At 41.6% G+C, this 21455-nt stretch overlaps 1 protein-coding gene across 1 annotated transcript in view; it reads right to left on the reverse strand.

Annotated features, from left to right (window-relative positions):
• Positions 1 to 12721: 12721 nt before the first annotated feature.
• ELP3 (elongator acetyltransferase complex subunit 3) overlaps positions 12722 to 21455 on the reverse strand; it is a 98524-nt gene continuing 89790 nt past the window's right edge. Inside the window, exon 15 of the mRNA XM_049632394.1 lies at positions 12722 to 14438. Within this exon, the coding sequence (XP_049488351.1) occupies positions 14362 to 14438 (77 nt within the window). The 3' untranslated portion in view covers positions 12722 to 14361. The remainder of the gene's footprint in view (positions 14439 to 21455) is intronic.

Raw genomic sequence — 21455 nt, forward strand, 5'->3', positions numbered from 1 at the left:
TTGTGGCTGATTTCTAGTTTTATAGCAGTGTGGTCAGAAAAGCTGCATGGTATGACTCTGACCTTCTTGAATTTGTTGAGACTTGTTTTGTGGCCTAATATGTGATCTATTCTGAAGAATGTTCCATGTGCCTCTGAAAAGAATGTGTATTCTGCTATATTAGGATAGAACGTTCTGAATATATCTGTTAAATCCATCTGATCCAGTAGTCAAAGCCATTGTTTTCTTGTTGATTTTCTGATTGGATGATCTGTCCATGCTGTAAAGTGGGTGTTAAAATCTCCTACTATTATTGTATTATTATTTATTAGTTCCTTTATTTTGAAATTAACTGTTTTATGTATTTGGTTGTTTTCATGTTGGGTGCATAAGTATTTATAATTGTTCATCTCATTGGATTGCCCCTTTTATTATTATATAGTGTCCTTCTTTGTCTCTTATTACCATCTTTGTTTAAAAGTTTATTTTGCCCAATATAAATATTGCTACGCTGGCTTTCTTTTGACTTCCATTTGCATGATAGATATTTTTCCAGCCCCTCACTTTCAATCTGCAGGTGCTTTTAAGCCTAATATGAATCTCTTGCAGGCAGTATATAGATGTGTCTTTTTTTTTAATCCATTCCGTCATCTCATGTCTTTTGATTGTAACGGCTAGTCAATTTACCATCAAAGTAATTATTGATAGATATGTATTTGTTGCCATTTTCTCTCTTTGGTGATATATTTGGATTCCTTTCTCTTTATTCTTTGCATATTAGTGGTTTTTGATTTGTGGTTACCATTAGGTTGGTATATAACATCTGCACATAGCAGTCTGTAATAACTTGATGATCATTTAAGTTTGAATGCATTCTTTACTTCCCTCCTCCTCATGTTTTAGGTATATGGTGTCATTTTTTACCTCCTTTTATTTTGTGGGTTCCTTGACTGTTTTTTACAGAACTATTCATTTTTACTGCTTTTGTGTTTCTTACTTTCATACTGCACTTTTATTCTTTCCACTTAGAGTCCCCTCTAATATTTCTTGCGGGATGGCTTAATGGTCACAAACTCCTTTTTATTTTGTTTGTCTGAGAAACTCTGTATTTCCCCATCTATTCTGAATGATAGCCTTGCTGGATAGAGTGTTTTTGTGTGTTGATTTTTCCCAGATATATCATGCCACTCCCTTTTGGCTTGGAAAATTCCCACTGAAAAATCCTCTGATAGCCTTATGAGGTTTTCCATATATGTTAAAGTCTTCTCTTGTCTTGCTATTTTTTATATTTTTCTTTATCACTATATTTTACCAGTTGAATTTCAATATGTCTTGGTGTGGATCCGCTTTTGATTTTATTTGGAATTTTCTGTGATTCCTAGATCTAGCTATCTGTTTCTTCATCCAGTTTAGAGAAGTTTTTAGCTGGTTTCTCTTCAAATAATTGTTCTGCCCCTCTTCTTCTTCTGGGAATTCTATACTATGGATGTTATTACATTTGATGGAGTCACTGAGTTCCCTAAGTCTATTCTCCTTTTGCATAATTCATTTTTCTTTTTCCAGCTTGGTTACTTTTTATTACTCTATCTTCTAGGTCATTAATTTGTTCCTCTGATTCTTCCAGCCTGCTGTTCATTGCATCAGGAACATTTCTAATGTAATTTATTGCACTCTTCATCTCTGATTTGTTCTTTTCTATCTCTGTGTTAAGGGTCTCACTGATGTCTTCCACTCTTTTCTCAAGTCCAGTGAGTATCCTTATGATAATTGCTTTAAATACTCCATCAGGCATTTTGCTTACATCTGTTTCACTGAGATCTCTGGTAATGGCCTTGTCCTGTTCTTTCATTTGGGATAAATTTCTCTGTCTTCTCTTTTTCTCTAAGTCTCTGTGACTCTTTGTGTTAGGAAAGTGAGCTATATGTCCTGTTGTTGAGGGTAATGGCCTTATGAAGAAGAGGTCCTGTAGTGCCCTACAGTATAGTGCCCCCTATTCCCTAGGGACTGGCACTCCTGGGAGTGTCTCCAATGTGTGCTGCATGTGCTCTGCTGTTGTGTTCTGGCCACTCCATACTTCAGGCCAGTCATCTGTGGAGGCTCTTTTTGTCTGTTGTGGGCAGTGTTTGGTCCCTGGCCTGAATGTGGCATGTTTTTACTAGGTGTGTTCTTGTCTGTTTGTAAAATGAGACCTGTCACCACCACCACCGCCACCAGCACTGAGACCCCCCAAAACTCCTGGGTCAGGAGATGTGGTTTTGGCAGGGGTTTGGGTTGGCCTTCTGGGGGAGGAGCCCCACTGTACTGGGACTGAGGCAAGTATGACCGGGGATGGCGGTTCCACTGGAATGCAGGGGGCAGGGCTTGGTGTAAGCAAATTAGGTAACTAGCGTGGGCATCACAATGGGTCCCACAGGTGGCCTTATGCTGAGGATGGGGTAGGGAAATGACTCTGGACAGTTTCTTTGTTCCAGAGGGGATTCTCCATGAGTTCTGGCTTCTCTGGGATGCTCTCTGAGATGAACAAATAACCTCCCCACTGTGTGCCCCAGGTGATCTTCAGATTGATGTTTCCACACTGTATGTCTAGGGGCTGTTTATCACTCCTTCACTCCTTCACCCCAGTGCCCTCCTGGCTCTATCCAAGCCAAGCCCACTGACCTTTAAAACTTCAGGCTTTAAGCCCCACGTGATTGTAAGAACTCCCTAAATTCAGGCCCTCTCACTTTTCAAGCCATTTGCTATGGGGGCTCATTTTCCCTGTGTGCTAGTCTGTCTCTCACCCTTCTCCATTACTGTGGTTCCTTCCCCACTGCAGCAGCCATAATCCATTTCTCTCCCAAACTACATCTCCACACTTCCTATTCAGTGTGGCCTCTTATTTATCTTTAGCTGTGGAGTTTGTTCTGCCAAACTTCAGTTCAATTTCTGGGGTATTTAGGGTGATTTGATAGTTATCTAGTTGTATGTGTGGGATGAGGTGAGCCTAGGGCTGCCACCTTCCCCTCCACCTTTCTCATTTCTTAATGTGTTTATTGCTAGGAACATCCCTCTTAGGACTGCTTTTGCTGCAACTCATACATTTTGTTATGTTGTGTTTCCATTTTTGTTTGTCTCAAGGTGCTTTTTTATTTCTCCTTTAATTTCCTATTTGATCTATTGGTTGTTTGGAAAAGTTTTATCTCATTTTTATTATTCATGTGTGCTAGAAGTTTTCCTCTTCGTATTGATTTCTAGTCCCATACAATTTTTGTCAGAGTAGATATTTGGTATGATTTCAATCTTCTTGAATTTGCTAAGACTTTTTTTGTGGCCTAACTTATGGTCTATCCAGAAAATGTTCCATGTGCACTTAAGAAGAATGTGTATTCTACTGTTGTCTGATAGAATGTTCTGCATGTATCTGTTAGGTCCATTTGTGTCTATAGTGTTGTTCAAATCTGTTTTATTATTTATTGTTTGGATGACTACTGAAAGTGGGGTATTAAAGTCCTCAACTAATATTATTGTTTAATTCTCCTTTGGCTTTGCCAGTTTTTACTTTATATATATAGGTTCTCTAATGTTGGGTGTATAAATATACAATTATATTTTCTTGATGGATTGACCCTTTTATATAATGGTCTTCTTTGTCTATTTTTTATTTACCATTTTTAGTCAAGGTATATTTTATCTAATATATGTGCTTCTGCTTTTTTTGGTTACCATCTTCTTGGTAAATCTTTTCCATCCCTTCACTCTCAGTCTATTTGTGTCTTTAAAGTTAAACTGAGTCTCTTATAGGCAGCATACTACTGGATCTTGTCTTCAAAATGCTTTCAGCTATTCTATGTCTTTTTAGTGGAGAATTTAATCCATTTACGTTTAAAGTAATTATTGATAGATAATAGTCATTTTATTAATTGTTTACTGGCTATTTGGTAGAATTGGTGTTCCTTATTTCTAATCCTGTTGTCTTTCTTTGTATGTTGTCTTTTGGCATCAGTATGCTTTTACTTCTTTATCATATTCTTGTGTGTAATCACTATAGGTTTTTTTCTTGTGGTTACCATGAGGCTTACATAAAATGTCTTGAAATTATAACACCCTATTTTGAACTGATTAAAAGCTTCAATAGTACTCCTAAACTTTATTATAATTTTACTTTTCTCCCCTGTCACAATTTAGGTTATTGATGTTATGATTTATTGTGTAACCAATAATAGCTTATTGTAGTTATGGTTATATTTACATTTCTTTTTTGACTTTTAAACTATCATTATAAGTGAATTATGTACCACCATTACCATATTATAGAATCTAACTTTGACTATATACTTATCATTACTAGCGAGTTTTATGCTACCATTTTATGTTTTTATGATGTTAATTAACATCCTTTTACTTCAGATTAGAGACCTCCCTTTATCATTTATTTATAAAGTAAATATAGTTTGGGGAAATCTTTTGTTTGGGAAAATCTTTATCTCTTCTTAATCTCTGAAGGACGGCTTTGCCAGGTGTTGAATTCTTGTTTGGCAGTTTTTTTCTTTGAATATTTTAAATATCTCATCCCATTCTCTCCTGGCCTGAAAAGTTTCCATTGAGAAATCTGCCAGTAATCTTAGAGGGGTTCTCTTATACATAACTTCTCTCTTTTCTCTTGCTATTTTAAAAGTTCTTTGAATTTGACTTTTGATAATTAATTACAGTATGTGTTGGTGGCCTTTTTCAGGTCCAACCTATTTGGGATCTTTTTAGTCTCATGGATTGATGTCCATTTCTCTCCCCAGGTTTGGGAGTTTTCAGCCATTATTGTTTTCAATATGCTTTGTCTCTTTTTTTAACTCTTCTCTTTCTGGAATTCCCACAATGTGGGTATTATTTCTTTTTATTGTGTTCTATAAATCCCATAGACTTTCTTTACTTTTTCCCAATTCTCTTTTCCTTTTCCTCCTCTGACTGGATAATTTCAAAGGTCCTGTATTCTACACCACTGATTCTTCTGCATGGTCAAATCTGCTTTTGAAGCTCCATATTGAATTCTTTACTTCTCTCATTGTATTTTTTCAGCTCTAGATTAAAAAAATTTTTTTTGATGGTTTCTACTTCTTTCTTGAACTTCTTCCTTTTCATTTTCCCTTAATTTCATTTATTTGTGTGTTCTAATAGTATGCTAAGCTTCTTTAAGAGAATTATTCTGAATGCTTTGACAGTTCATTGATCTCTAATTCTTTAGGTTCAGTTATTGGAGCTTTATTAGTTTTCTTTGGTGGTGTCATGTTTACTTGATTTTTTTTTTTAACAGTCCTTGATTCCTTACACTGGTGTCTGTACATTTGGGTAAGTGATCTCCTTTTCCAGACTTTACAGATTCCCTTTGGCAGAGACGGTTACTTACCAGTCAGCTCAGTTTGGGTTTCTGGATATGTGTGCTGGTAACTTCCTTGGGCAGATGGAGATTGCTAAACAGTGCCTATTTTTTTGGGTGAGGCCACTGCCTAAACCTCTGAGGTTGGTGGATGTGTCACTGGCTTAGAACAGTTGGCTAGGACTCCTGCCTTGGTTCCCTGTAGGATGAGATCTGTGCCTGCTGGGTTCTCTAGTCAGGCTTACTAGATGGTTAGGACTGGGTACTATACCCAGAAGTAGACAGAGCTATGAATTCTCTTCCCTGCTCTGGCAGTGAAGCAGGATGGGCCCCAGGGCTTGCATGGCTCATCATTTGGGAATTTGAAATGGCAAGACTGTGCACTGAATTTCCTGGCCAGATGGGGCCACTGGTTTTGTTCTTCAAATGGGGAAAGCCACAGGGTACTCTCTGTTCAAGTGCCTCTGTCAGCAGGGCCTTATGCAGCTTCCCATATGCCCTCGTTAAGTTCCTGATAAGGTGGGATGAAAGCTGTACTTAGCAGCAGGTGAGGATACAAATTAGTTTCCCTGTCCAGACAGAGTGGGGAACCAGCTCCAAGATCAACAAGGCTTTTTTGTGGTCTTGCCTCATGCCAACTGATGCCCCAAGTTTCCTGGCCAAATGGTGTCCCTGGCTTTGCTCTGTGGATGATCAGTTCTGCCTGTTATACTCTCTTCTAGAATGTTGCTGGGCTACACAGCTTCCAGGTGTTCTTGTCAGGTTTTCTGGTCAGGAGGGACCACAAGCTACACTCAGCAGTGAGCTGGGTTATGATTCAGCTTGTCTGCCTGGGCAAAGCAGAGGAACCCTCCAAGCCTGGCAAGACATTTGTTTGTGTTCTTGACTCAAGCCAACCTGCTCTCTACGTCCCCTGGCTGAATGGTGCCACTGGATTTGCTCTGTAGGTCAGTTCTGCCTGCCATTCTCTCTGCTCAGCTTCAGCATGTTGGGTTATGCAGCTTCCAGGTGTTCCTGATCAAACTTTCTGGTTGGGAGGGGCCAGAAGCTACACTCAGCAATGGGTTGGGCTACATATAACTCAGCTCCCTGAGTGAAGGCAGAAGGACAAGGCCAGTAAACTTCATTTGGGGACCTGAATGAGGTAGACTTGCATCCGGCTGAATTCCCTGGACAGACTGTGCCATCTTGGCTCTGCAAGTGAACAAAGCAGCGGCAGTCATTGCTACTACTAGGTGCCGCAGACATGAACTGGGTCTGTCAGGACCCTAGTGTGGGTGGTTGTGAGCTCTTCCCCCTTCTCCATCACAATCAGATTCCCAGGGGTTGAGCCCCTCATATTTCCCTGAAATCCCCACAGGGCTCCCAGGAAGAGACCCACAATGCTGGGGAAGCTGGGTGTCTGCTATAGGCTTTCTTTTATCACTGGAGGAACCACAGACTCAGGGCAGACCTCTTGGTGTGGTGCTGTGCCAGCCTGGGTGAGGGGCAATACAGTCCACATGTACCACTCCTCTTACCCTTCAAATGCAGCCTGTCTTGGTCTCTTGTGGTGCAGAGGATGGTTCAGCCTTATCCCCATGTTCTAGAATTCTCTCAGTGGTGGGCTGCCTGTGGATAATTGTTAGCTGTCCTTCTTGTGAAGGGGAGCAAGTCAGGAACAACCTACGTCACCATCTTGTTGATGTCATTCTCCCCTGTTGTCTCTTCTTATAAGGACACTAATATTATTGGATCAAGGCTCCACCCTTATGACCTCACTTTGCCTTAATTACCTCATTCAAAGGGTCTATCTCCAAATATAGTTACATTGGGCTTCAATATATGAATTTTGGAGGGGGGATACAAACATTCAGTCCATGACACAGGGGCTTAACCAATTTTGCTGTGGAGTGGCCATTTGGGCTGTTTCCCGAGGAACTCCAAATGACAGTCTCTTTTTTAGGCCCTACCTCTAGGGCTGGTTAGATTCTCCAGAAGAGTCTTTCAATTTCTAGTCTGTAGGGAAACGTTTCAGCTGCCAGCATTCTGAAAACTGAGTTTCAGTACTCACTATTTGGTGTGCGTGGGTTGACTGAATCATCCTGTATTTGGTTATATTACCCCAACTTCAACTTTGCCTAGAGTTCTGTCATTCAAAGATCGTCAGTTTGACCCTCTTCAAGAAATAAGCCTCCTGGCCATTCGTGAGGTGGGAAACAGAGCATCTGCTTAATGCAGGGAGCAGGTACAGGGACCCAGGGGCCTACCTGATACCAATTGATTTCCATCGGTCCTCCTTATTTTGGCCTCTTCTCTTCCTCTCCAACACCTGCTGCTGTCAGTTCCTGTGGCTTTTGGTTTCTGTGGTATGAACTGTATTATTGGCTGTGAACTTTCTCCATTGTTCAGTTTCAACTGCTAAGTGAGTTACTACTATCCATCTGCTTTATAGCTTCCAAAATCTTATCACTTTCGTCTCTTTTGTTCTTCCTATTGTATGAATTTTTAAAAATCCCATTTAGTCTGTGTGAGCTTTGGGTGGGAACAAAACTAGATCTGTGTATTCAGTCCTCCATTTTAACCCAGAAACTTCCATTCTTTTCCAAAGCAGTAACTTCTGGGATTAGTTTCAGTTCTGTATTTAAATAGATTGATTCCTTACTGCTGGTTCTTTCTTCCCATATCTCCCCTAGTTCCAAGTTCTTTATTTGGATGTATCTCTTGGCTGCATTTCTTCATCAAGTAGTTTTTTAGGGAAGAGCTTACTGGCAGTTGTGCTAAGAGGTGGCTTGAGGTAGGTGGGGTGGAGGGCAGATGGTATCTTGTAGGAAAACGTAGCTTAAAAAACACCCTTTTCTAACCCAATTGCCAGCCTGAACCCTTTTGTTTAGAAATTTAGAGTCCTTAAGTCTTTGCAAGTTTGTGAATGCCAGTTTGTTGCCTTTATGTTCAACTCTTCACTTCCTAGTTTTGTGGACTTGGTTGACTTGTTTGGGACCTTGGTTTCTAGTTTGTAAAATGGAGGCCATAATTCCTCAGAGGGTTGTTGGAAGGGCAACACCAGGCCTATCTGTTCAACAGATACTACTTCCCTTTCTCTGCCCTGTGCCCCCTTCCCAGCATTCCTTCCTCCCTTTTCCTCAGATGGATGTAAAGGATCCTTTTGCCTGCTGCTTTAGCACCCCCAGTATGCAGTGGTCCAAGATGCTGTGGAAACAAGCCTCAAACCCAGGCAGCTAAAAGCCAGGCTGGCTCTTCCTAGAGGTTCAGGTGCTGAGCCCTTTCCACCTACGCTGGTTGGGACAGCAGCAACTGTAATCTCGTGCTCACGGCTGCTAACCTCACAGATAAGATCAGCCCTGAGATAAGAGCATAACTTTCACTGCAGGGCTTTAGCGGGCAAAGGAATCTGATTCAAGGCAGTAACTTCCATCAGGGGAGAAAAGATAAGGTACGGTCACTTCTAATCTCAATAAGAGCATGTTCACGGTCTAGTGCCTTTCCATGAACCAGCAGCTTGACATTTTCTATCATGGGACTTGTTCACAGTCAGGCCTGCCGCTGCTTTCTGAATGAAAAAGGCCAAGTGCCAGACAGGTTTGCTTCTTCCCCATTTCCTACAAGGTGCGTTGTGAATGAAGGACTGAAAGACTTGGGGGTGGTCCATGCAGCTGCCATGGACGAATGAATGCTTGTAGAAAAAAAAATTTAAAGGAGCAAATCTTAGTGTTGAATCAACTTATGTGTGCAGCCCCCCTGCCTAATACATGATTCTAGCTATTGTGACAATGAGAATATAAGAGAACGGAAGACACGAAAGACCTGCTTCCATAAACTGTGGCATCTGCAGACAGTAGAATAGTAGTTATAGTTCTATTCATTATAGGTAGCCATTAAAAAGGATTAAATGGATCTATGTGTACAGACACAGGAAGATGTTTACATTTGGTTAAGCTACCAAGGTTACAAAGCAACGTGCATAGTGTGAACATTTTGTGTGGAACTGATGATACGCATGTGCTCACGTGCAGGTGGATGGAGGATGTTCATCACAGTGTTTATTTTACCACGGTTATCTCTGATGGTGGATTTCAGGGGACTTTGTGCTTTACTGGTTCATTTCAATTAGTTATAATGAGAATATATAATTTTTAGAGCCAAAAGCTTGCTTATCTATTTTAGCTATGTTCATTTAAATAAAAGCAGACTCTGCTTTGCATTCTCTCTTGACCTCATTCACTTCCACTATGTGCAATTTTAAAAACTGGGACAATAGGATTTTCCTCACCGGTTGTTTGTTGTGAGGATGAAATACTATGAAAGCCCACAGGCTTGTTGCTCAAAACCTGCAGGCTGAACAGCTTTAAACAGAAGAGGACTGAAATTTTTTTCCCCTTAAAACAGGAAATGTTGGGTAGAGTGGAGTGAGAAAGGCTGAGTCACTGACTTGTTTGACTCATATATTTATGTATTTATGTTTTTAAAGTTTGAGAGAGAGAGCATGTGTGCGAGCATGAGTGGGGGATGGGCAGAGAGAGAGGAAGAGAGAGAATCCTAAGCAGGTTTTGTGCTGTTAGTGCAGAGCCCCAGGTGGAGCTCTAACCTATGAACCGTGAGATCATGATCTGAGCCAAAATCAAGAGTCAGATGCTCAACCGACTGAGTCACTTAGGTGCCCCGAATCCTATATCCATTTGGTAGCTAAGATCAGGGCTGCCGTGCTTGGTCTTAGGGGCACTTTCATATCACAGTGCATGTGACCCTGACGCTTGAGGACTGGCACAGACTGGAACTGGGCGATGTGGCGGTCCTGCCTGACTCGAGGCTCAGAGGTGAAGATGCCTGCCCGAGTCCTCATTGGTCACGTGGGGGAGTCTGACATTCACCGTTAGAAGAGGACTTTTTTTTTTTTTCTCAATATATGAAGTTTATTGTCAAATTGGTTTCCATACAACACCCAGTGCTCATCCCAAAAGGTGCCCTCCTCAATACCCATCACCCACCTTCCCCTCCCTCCCGCCCCCCATCAACCCTCAGTTCTCAGTTTTTAAGAGTCTCTTATGCTTTGGCTCTCTCCCACTCTAACCTCCTTTTTTTTCCTCTTCCCCCCACCCCCCATGGGTTTCTGTTAAGTTTCTCAGGATCCACATAAGAGTGAAAACATATGGTATCTTTCTCTGTATGGCTTATTTCACTTAGCATAACACTCTCCAGTTCCATCCATGTTGCTACAAAGGGCCATATTTCATTTTTTCTCATTGCCATGTAGTACTCCATTGTGTATATAAACCACAATTTCTTTGTCCATTCATCAGTTGATGGACATTTAGGCTCTTTCCACAATTTGGCTACTGTTGAGAGTGCTGCTATAAACATTGGGGTACAAGTGCCCCTATGCATCAGTACTCCTGTATCCCTTGGGTACATTCCTAGCAGTGCTATTGCTGGGTCCTAGGGTAGGTCTATTTTTAATTTTTTGAGGAACCTCCACACTGTTTTCCAGAGTGGCTGCACCAGTTTGCATTCCCACCAACAGTACAAGAGGGTTCCCATTTCTCCACATCCTCTCCAGCATCTATAGTCTCCTGATTTGTTCATTTTTGGCCACTCTGACTGGTGTGAGGTGATATCTGGGTGTGGTTTTGATTTGTATTTCCCTGATGAGGAGCGACGTTGAGCATCTTTTCATGTGCCTGTTGGCCATCTGGATGTCTTCTTTAGAGAAGTGTCTATTCATGTTTTCTGCCCATTTAGAAGAGGACTTTCTAGTAAAGAATGGGAAGGGCCTGGGGTGGAGCCCAGTGCAGTGGGGCTCAGCAGATGCTAGTTCTTTCCCTTGAAGTTTTCCAGGTGGACAAAAAGGGTATTCTAGGCTTGTGAAGAGACAGACGTGTCATGCACATTTGGATATAAAAAAGCAGCCAGTTTGCTACTTCTGATAGGGCATGAATTTGATTTTAAAATGAGTTTCTTTGTAAGCTTAGTCTCTGGGACTGCCTTCACAGAATTAAACAGAAATGTACTGCTGGTACGTGCAATTCTCATGTTTACAAGTGTGGCACCACACTGCTTCACACCCCGAAAGGCAGCTAAGCTCCCTTGGAGGGACTCCCTAGGTGGACACAGCCACCAGCACACACGTGGGAGACTGGCCGTCCACATCATTCCGGGAAGCCCCCAGAATCACAGTGAGGTTTTAAAATGTTTTTTTGCTGTTCTAGAGTCTCAGCGAGTCTCTTGTCCCTCAAAGCATGGATTTGATGATTGGCAACCTGTGACTTAGATGAATGAACTCTTCCTTCCTTTAAAGAGTGTTCAATCATTCCTAAGTTTTAGAAACTGTATCTTTGCCATGCCCCTTCACTTGGTGATGACCTATTTTTAAAATCTCATTTTCTATTCAGATTTCAGTCTGCTTTTGATATGGCTTAATTAAAACAAAAACCTCTCCAGGTAATAGAACAAGGTGAACCAAAAGCTTTGGGCTTGAGGTGGCTGCTAGGGACTCGTTCAATATAGATCAGTAACACAGGCTGTAGCTTTATTTTTTAAATTTCTTTTCTTTTAATGTTTTATTTATTTTTGAGAGAGAGAGAACGAGCAGGGAGGGACAGAAAGAGAAGGAGACACAGAACCTGAAGCAGGCTCCAGGCTCTGGGCTGTCAGCACAGAGCCCGACGTGGGGCTTGAACTCGTGGCCTGTGAGATCATGACCTGAGTGGAAGTCGGATGCTCGACTGAGCCACCCAGGCGCCCCACAGGCTGCAGCTTTAAAGGTTCCGTGCTGAGGCTGGCAGGATCCCACTTCCTTGATCTGTCTTAGGAATTGGCCCATGGGACTGGGGAGCACGTATCTCCGAGGGGGGCCAGGCCGTGGTTGTGCCAAGCACCACACACATGCCTAGAAAAGCCCTTGGCAGTCAGAAGAGCAGTTGAAGTTTCTAGTGGCAGAGAGGCTGCAGGAATTTTGCAGGAGCCCCCGACTGCCACCCCAACGCTCCCTGTGCAGATTTGAAAGTTCTGCAGCTTTCACACAAACTTAGGAGACTCATTCCGAAGGTGGCTGAGGACGTGCTGGAAAGAGGTATTCTTCCGAGCCCCGAGATGAAAATCCAGATGGAACATTGGCTGATATCCACTTTCAGAAACAAGCAAGTTCCTAGGCAATTTGTTTTAAAATCTTGCTCTAAATTATCATTTTAGGGGGCGCCTGGGTGGCGCAGTCGGTTAAGCGTCTGACTTCAGCCAGGTCACGATCTTGCGGTCCGTGAGTTCGAGCCCCGCGTCAGGCTCTGGGCTGATGGCTCGGAGCCTGGAGCCTGTTTCCGATTCTGTGTCTCCCTCTCTCTCTGCCCCTCCCCCGTTCATGCTCTGTCTCTCTCTGTCCCAAAAAAAAAAAAAAAAAAAAAAAAATCATTTTAGGATAAGTTTACATTTTTACAAAAGATCTGTTTGTACATTACACATTTTGATCCATTTAGGTAAATAGGACCTTGAGGATGAGAAAATGGAGGCCCAGAAACTCTTGTGTAAGCCAGGGTCACACTGTGGACAGAGGCGAGCCTGGGTCAGCACGCTCTCCATTCTGTCATCCCCAGTGGTGTGTGCTAACAGCTAGTGTGGCGCGTGTGCTGTTAGTTTGATAGTTTTGTTTTTAAAGGAAAAACAAGGATAATTGAGAAGTAGCTAAATCCCCTAGACTATACTCCCAGAAAGCCTCTGTAGCTCCACAAGCCCCCAAGAGAGCCAGTGTCATCTGCCCTGTGGCAGTGGGATGAAAAGGCAAACAGCACGAAGGAGGAAATAAATAGCATCGCAGATTGGAAACCCAAACCGGCAAATTCATAGCAAATGTCACTACATGTGTAACAGGGAGAGGGGAAAAAACCTTACATGAGTCTTCTCTATGTGTTGAAGATTTTATTTTTCAGGGGAATCAATTCCATTTAATAAAGCTTTGTAAAATGCCACAGAAGCCAGGGGGCACAGGTTTAAGCCATGCTCTTAAGAATTGGCCCTCTCCAGGCTGGGTCTCTTCTGCAGATTACCTAGAAGTTACAAAGAGGAGTTCTTGAATACAAACCTTTGAAAAAGCCAATCTTTTTCCTATTTTTGGATTTGGGCCAAATGCAGAAAGATTTTCCACTTTCTTGCTTTGATAGGAGTTGAACTCTTATCTTTTTTCATTTAAAACAAGCCAAAGTCCCTCTTAAAGAATCATAATGCAGGAAACCGCTTCTGTGGAAGCGAACCTTGACTTAGGGCCACACAAGCTCAGGCATGTGCATGTCAGACTCTGCCTGCTCAGGACACACAAGAGGGGAAACCAAATGCTGCTGCCCACGCTGTTCTGCAGTTGTCTAGAGTAGGGGGAGCACAGACAAGAAAAAGTGCAAAATAAAGGGTGTTTGTAAGGGCCCAGAGTGGATGGGAGACCCCCACATGAGAAACGCTGGTTTCAAGCTTCACACACAAACCTACAACTTCAATTCCTCTCTCCTCATCACACTGTTATTTCAAACATCAGCATGGGAATCAGAATTATTTCCATTAAAACAAGAGCTCATTTTCTTGTGCCGGAATGTATATAAAGGCCAGAGATCAAAGCCTGACAGTTTTCATGTTCCAGCCTTTTTGTCCCTACAGTATATAAATAACCTACTCCTAAGTTTACTCCTCAAATGACAATAGCTAGCTTTACTTCATGAATTATGGTGTCCAAATGAGTTGATTAATTTGCTTTCGTCACTGTGCATGAGTCATGGTAGATCAACTGCAAGCTTCATGCAGACTTTAGAAACTGGATACATGACTCAAGAACATGCAGCAGCTCTGGGCACCAGGGGCTTGGTGGGCTTGGTCGGCAGGCGCCTGGCCTGGCCCTGAACACGGTTTCCAGTCTCTGCAGCTGCAGGATGAGGGTGAAGCTCCTTGCCAGGGAGGCAGGGTAGGTCCATTTGTTTTGCTCGGCCTCTCTGCTGAGTAGTCAAGGTATCTTGAATCTTTATTTTCTGCCAGGGAGGACACTGCATCAAGGTGGGCCGGTGTGGCCATTATTTCAGCGTCTTTACCATGTACGGCCCTTGTAGTCTGTAGCCAATCTTTCTGTAATAATTCCTGGTGCCGACCCCTGTGAGGCAGCAGAAAACCAAAGAAAGAAGAGTGTTAAGCGTAAACTCCCGTAAAAACCCTCAAAGGCCAGCAGATGCTCCTCTCTCAGCTCCACCCCCCGCCCCCCTCATATTCACAGACCAAATTCCAGTCCAGATCGAACCTCATTTTAACAAGTTTGGAACATTTTTATCATTTTGAATACAGGCTGTATTAAACCATAGAAACTTTGTATTTTAGAGCCTGTGTATTTCAGTCCTGTTGGCACACCATGGGAGGAGGTGGATTTAAGTGTGACCTGTCCACATTCTAAATGGAACCAAACAGTATCACAGTTCCCCGGAAGGTGAAAGAGAGGGGAGACAGGGGAAAATGGGGTCTCCACAGAGCCTAGAGAGGGAAGGGGCACCGAACGAAAAGAAGCTGTGCTTCAGTGTCAGTGCAACACGCCCTCATCGTGAGCGACAATTTCAACAGAATATTGGTCACATTAAATTAATGCTACTTAATTTGCATTTTATTAAAGTTTTGTTTAACTGGCATATTTCTTTCATGTATGAACAGTGTAAGTACCAGAAGTTCATACCTGTTTTAAGTTTGCATGCATTTAAGCAACATTAGCTGATTTAAGTCAATACTAAAGGTCTATGAACTTTTTTTTTAAAAGGGATCTACATATTAAGTTTGAGAAACACTATCCTAAGTGATCCCTCTAAATAAAATACTGTCCCACAGAAGATGCTGAGAGTGCACAGGAGGATAAATGCATGGCTTATAAGGTAGTGTCTACTGGCGTGGTTAAGAGGGGACAGGCTCTGGATCAGTTTGATCTGGGTTTAAGACCTGGACCCATTTTACAGGTCTGTGGCCTGGGTCAGTTACTTAATTTCCCTGAACTTTTTTTTTTTCCCATATAATTTATTGTCAAATTGATTTCCATACAACACCCAGTGCTCATCTCAACAGGTGCCCTTCTCAATGCCCATAACCCACTTTCCCCTCTCCCACTCCCCAGCAACCCTCAGTTTGTTCTCAGTATTTAAGAGTCTCTTATGGTTTGCCTCCTTCCCTCTCCGTAACTTTTTCCCCCCCTTCCCTCTGGTCTTAAGTTTCTCAGGATCCACATATGAGTAAAAACATACAGTATCTGTCTTATCTCACTTAGCATAATACTCTCCAGTTCCATCCACGTTGCTACAAAAGGCTATATTTCATTCTTTCTCCTTGCCAAATAGTATTCCATTGTACATATAAACCACATCTTCTTTATCCATTCATCAGTTGATGGACATTTAGGCTCTTTCCATAATTTGGCTATTGTTGAAAAGTGCTGCTGTAAACATTGGGGCACATGCATCAGCACTCCTGTATCCCTTGGGTCAATTCCTAGCAGTGCTATTGCTGGGTCATAGGGTAAATCTATTTTTAATTTTTTGAGGAATCTCCATGCTGTTTTCCAGAGTGGCTGCACCAGTTTGCACTCCCATCAACAGTGCAAGAAGGTTCCCATTTCTCCACATCCTCTCCAGCATCTATAGTCTCCTGACTTGTTCATTTTGGCCACTCTGACCAGCGTGAGGTGATATCTCAGTGTGGTTTTGATTTGTATTTCTCTGATGAGGAGTGAACACTTACAGCAATGGCTAGATGATCTAGACAGAGAATCAATAAAGAAACAAGGGCCCTGAATGATACATTGGATCAGATGGACTCTGCATCCCAAAGCAACGGAATATACTTTCTTCTCGAGTGCACATGGAACATTCTCCAAGATAGATCACACACTGGGTCACAAAACAGCCCTTCATAAGTATACAAGAATTGAGATCATACCATGCACACTTTCAGATCACAATGCTATGAAACTTGAAATCAACCACAGGAAAAAGTCTGGAAACCCTCCAAAAGCATGGAAGTTAAAGAACATCCTACTAAAGAATGAATGGGCCAACCAGGCAATTAGAGAAGAAATTTAAAAATATATGGAAACAAATGAAAATGAAAACACAACAATCCAAACATTTTGGGATGCAGCAAAGGCAGTCCTGAGAGGAAAATACATTGCAATCCAAGCCTATCTCAAGAAACACGAAAAATCCCAAATACAAAATCTAACAGCACACCTAAAGGAAATAGAAGCAGAACAGCAAAGACACCCCAAACCCAGAAGAAATTATAATAAAGATCAGAGCAGAAATAAACAATATAGAATCTAAAAAAACAGTAGAGCAGATCAATGAAACCAAGAGTTGGTTTTTTGAAAAAATGAACAAAATTGGTAAACCTCTAGCCACGCTTCTCAAAAAGAAAAGGGAGAGGACCCAAATAGATAAAGTCACGAATGAAAATGGAATTATTACAACCAATCCCTCAGAAATACAAGCAATTATCAGGGAATACTATGAAAAATTATATGCCAACAAACTGGACAACCTAGAAGAAATGGACAAATTCCTAAGCACCCACACACTTCCAAAACTCAAACAGGAAGAAATAGAAAACTTGAACAGACCCATAACCAGAGAAGAGATTGAATCAGTTATCAAAAATCTCCCAACAAATAAGAGTCCAGGACCAGATGGCTTCCCTGGGGAATTGTACCAGACATTTAAAGCAGAGATAATACCTATCCTTCTCAAGCTGTTCCAAAAAATAGAAAGGGAAGGAAAACTTCCAGACTCATTGTATGAAGCCAGCATTACTTTGATTCCCAAACCAGACAGAGACCCAGCAAAAAAAGAGAACCCTGAACCTTTATTTTATCCTCTGTAATAATGTACTTAAGTTTTCAGGATGTTGAGTATTAAATGAGATAGTCTATGGAATGTGATTAGTGCAGGGTCTGAAAAAAGCCAATTCCTCAGAAACATTGGCTGTTATTATTCTTTTAAAGCTGTTTACGATCTGGTACCCAACTACATTTCTAGCTTTATCTCTTGCTACACCTCTCTTCTTAAAAATTATGCTTCAGCCTTGGTGAATTTTAAATTTTTTAAGTTCTCTGCACATGTCTGGCTCTTTTTCTAGCTTCCAGGTCTTTGCTTATGCTTGTTCCCTCTAGCAAACTAATCAAACCTAAGAAGGGGGTGGTGGAAACCTCCATTTATAGGTCAGAAGCACTGGTAACAACCTGGACTTGCAATTGGCATTTGAAGTGAGGACATTCTTGTGGGCCTGAGCCCTTAACCTGTGGGATCTGAAGCTGTCTCCAGGTAGATAGTGTCAGAATGGAGTTAAATTACAGGACACACAGCTGGTGTGGCAGAATTACTTGATGTGTGGAAACACCCTACATTCGGTGTCAGTAGCATAGGTATTCAGAGTATCGTGTGTAATGTGAATGAAAACAACTGCGGTTTTCTTTACAGTGTTCTGCCCCCCAGAACTCCCCATGGTGGACTGTGCCACTGTTGGCCTCCCTAAGTGGTACGAGTTCTATTTACCTTTTTCTTTACTTTGTATTCCTAGTGCTGAGTATTGTGCATGAAATAGAGACTCTTAAATACTGAGAACTGAGGGTTTGATGAGGGCTTAAGGGGAAAGTGGGTGATGGGCACTGAGGAGGGCACCTGTTAGGATGAGCACTGGGTGTTGTATGGAAACCAATCTGACAATAAATTATATAAAAAAATTAAAACCCAAAAAACAAAACAAACCAAAAACCCAAAGAACTGTTAGCTCTTTCAAGTCTAGCCTAGTTCTTTAGCCCAAACATTTGCTACTTAGGAAAAGGACTTTCCCACCATGTTTCGTTTCCTATCTCCTTTGAAAGTTTTCAAGTGTTTAGAAAATTGAATTGAAGCTGACACAATGGAAGTAACAGTACTATATCATGTGATGACAGGTCACTGGACAATTTCCCTTTTAATTCAAGGATTACTGAGAAACCACAAGAGACTCCTAATGATAGGGAACAAACTGAGGGGTGACAGAGGGAGGTGGTTGGGAATGAGCTAGCTGGGTGATGGGTATTAAAGAATGCACTTGTTGTGATGAGCACTGGGTGTTGTATGTAAGTAATGAATCACTGAATTCTCCTGAAACCAATATTGCACTGTATGTTATCTAGAATTAAAAAAAAAAAAATAGGATTACTGATATTCTATCTTGCACAATTTCACCTTGTCTCTACATTCTAATCATTACTTCTACTCAACATTGTGGCTTGGGATACAGCAAGAGGAAAACACACACAGAATATAGGTCAGATAGTAGCACACACCCACTGAATATAGGAAGACAGCTCAGAACCCCCAGAGGGGTACAACCACTTTATTGTTTGTACTATTTCCTAAAGCTCTCGTTCCATAAGCACATCCTATAACCCAGCAATTATATTCCTGAGTGAAGAGAGAAATGAATGCTTATATCCAACAAAAGACATTATTTATAATATCCAAACAGGAAATAACCCAAATATCTATCAGTAGTAGAATGGATAAATTATATTTTCACCCACAGAATGGAAAAAGGAACTATAGCTATCTGCAAGAACATGGATGAACCTCAAAGGCCTAACATGTATGAAAGAAAGCACATATGAAAGATCCCATCAACACAAAGTGCAGACACAGGTAAAGTTAATTTTATGGTCCTGGAAGTCAGAGTACTGGTTACATCTGGAAGATGGTATGAACTGAAAGAGGGAAGAAGAGTCTCCTGGAGGGCTGAAAAAGTTCCATCTTAATCTAATAGTTACATGGGAATATAATTCACATGCAAAAACTAATCAAGTGGTACACTTAAAATGTACTTTATTGCATATAATATCTCAATTAAGAAAAAGGCTCAAGAGGGGCACTCCATTTTATAGATGTTTCAATGTGTTTTGAGAACTCAATTTGTCCAGAGAATTTAGGAAATAAGGTAGAAGGAATAGGATGAGTGGCTCATTCCACACTGAACCCTCAACTTGGACAAACCCACCACCAGGAGACCTCGGAATATACTTCTCCTATCCACAAAGAAGCTAGAATTCATAGCATCTCTCTCCATGCTAGCTGCTTCCCTTACTTATAGTCCTGTTGTTCCGGTCGCCATGCTGTGCTTCATTTGACTTGCGTGTCTATCTTCCTAGAATGTAAGCTCTTTGAAGTCAATGACTTCCATCATTAGGAAGTGTCTGGCATATAATCAACTATTGTACTGTATTCAGTTATTATGTTGTATACATACAAAGAAATGTGCCCCTGAGGGATGTCTTTAAAAAGAAAAAAGAAAGAAAAAAAATTGCCTGTATGTTAGGTGACAGGTAGTGAAAATGACTCAGTGTAAAAGGCATGAAGGGCAGGGCTTTATCTAGTTCCAGCTTTCTTACCTTGTTAAAGATTTAGAGGCAGCTTTCTAATTTATACTGTTATCTCTTATAAAGTTGCCCCCACATTTTAAAGACATAGCTCTGGCTTTTTATATTTTCTAATTTCACAAAGTAGATGCCATTTTCCATGGACTTAATTTATTATGGAGAATATGTAAAAGTAGAGGTGATGTATCGAACTTCCATATACCCATTACCCAGCTTCAACAATGATCAATTAATTCACCAGACTGCTAATGCTTCTAGCTTTCTACTCATGTGAAGTCATAAAATACATTGGGTTTCCTTCTGGTTCTGCTCAGCATGTTCACTGGAAGCATGTTTTAATTGCCTTCTTTCAAATAAAGATGGTGATATCTCCTTTACCATTAATTACCAGACTGAAGGTGTACTGTTGGTCAAAGTGCATCCTAGAACAGCTACACCTGTTATCTGTCCACCATAACCAGCAGAGGGTGAGACAGAAGCAGTTCCTTACATCTAACACAGGACAGCCCTTGGATAAGTGTAAAGTTCAACAGAGTGTGCCCTGATTTCCTAAGCTGCTGAAAAGAACAGCTTTACTGGGGTAACACTAAGCATTCCTCAGTCATGATTCCAACTGAGCATACAGACTCCCTGAGCTATTTCTGCCTTTATACAGGGCATGGGCCTTAGAAACCATTACAACTTGAGAAGAGGCATTCAGGCTTTGTGCTTTTTTGAAAGAAAGGTATATTTTCAGGCTCCTATCTTTGTTTCCACTAACATGCAGTAGCACGGAGATGGAAAATCTACTTCTGGACCCTTTGGGAAGATTTAAGTATTTTGGGGAAAGAAGTCTGACCTCCAGCGGGTCTGAACTCCAACCTCTTAAACAACTAAGCAAAAATACGCCCGTTTGTATTTCTTTGTGCCTCTTGTTTCTGGACAGCTTCCCCACCTCCATGCCCCTGCTGCATTTCTACAATCTGCAGAACAGGCTGGTAAAAGCATTAGCACTCTTAGCCAGCTTGGAGGAGAACAGGCCATCACTGGGGCTGGGTATGGGCCACACCCTGCTCCCCTCACCCCTTGGTGCTGAGCAGGGCTCCAAACAGTCCTCCTCACAGTAACTTTCCTCTTGTTAGTCGGTCAACAGCAAGCAATTACATTTCACAGCTGACGTCTGCCAGCCTCCTGGACTGACGTAGGCAGACTGTGTCACAGGCCTCAGCGTTAACACTGCTCCTGCCCTTGAGAAGAGATGCAGTGGACTCTACAAGTAACTGACTTCTCAACCTGATCGCTTGGGTGTGTCTGCAAAGCCCGGTGGGCTAGGGAATGAGCAGGACTTGAACCGATATGCAGTAGTCCTCAGGGTGCCCTACTAGCATTGTTAGTAGAGCATTCGGGATGGGGAGGGCAGGGGGTGGTCCAAATTCCTGTTTTAGCTTCATTGCTTTGCCAGATGTGATATGATCAAATGAGATAAGGTAGAAAAAGAGTATCCAGACACGTGCCTAGAGTAATATTCTGTGATTTGGCTTTGGTCACCAGCCTCTTTAGCTACCTTCAGCCACATCACATTCCTGAAGCCAAACTTGAAAATATGTTAAATCAACCCTTTGAAACTTAAATCTGATTTTTCTGAGTAGGTACAAAAGATTGAGATGATGATTCATAATCATTAAAAAAAATCAGTGAAATAAAAACAAACTGTTTTAATTACTTTTGGGTTCAATTAATCAACTATTTATT

Source organism: Panthera uncia, chromosome B1, assembly GCF_023721935.1.
Source record: "Panthera uncia isolate 11264 chromosome B1, Puncia_PCG_1.0, whole genome shotgun sequence".
NCBI classification, from domain to species: domain Eukaryota; kingdom Metazoa; phylum Chordata; class Mammalia; order Carnivora; family Felidae; genus Panthera; species Panthera uncia.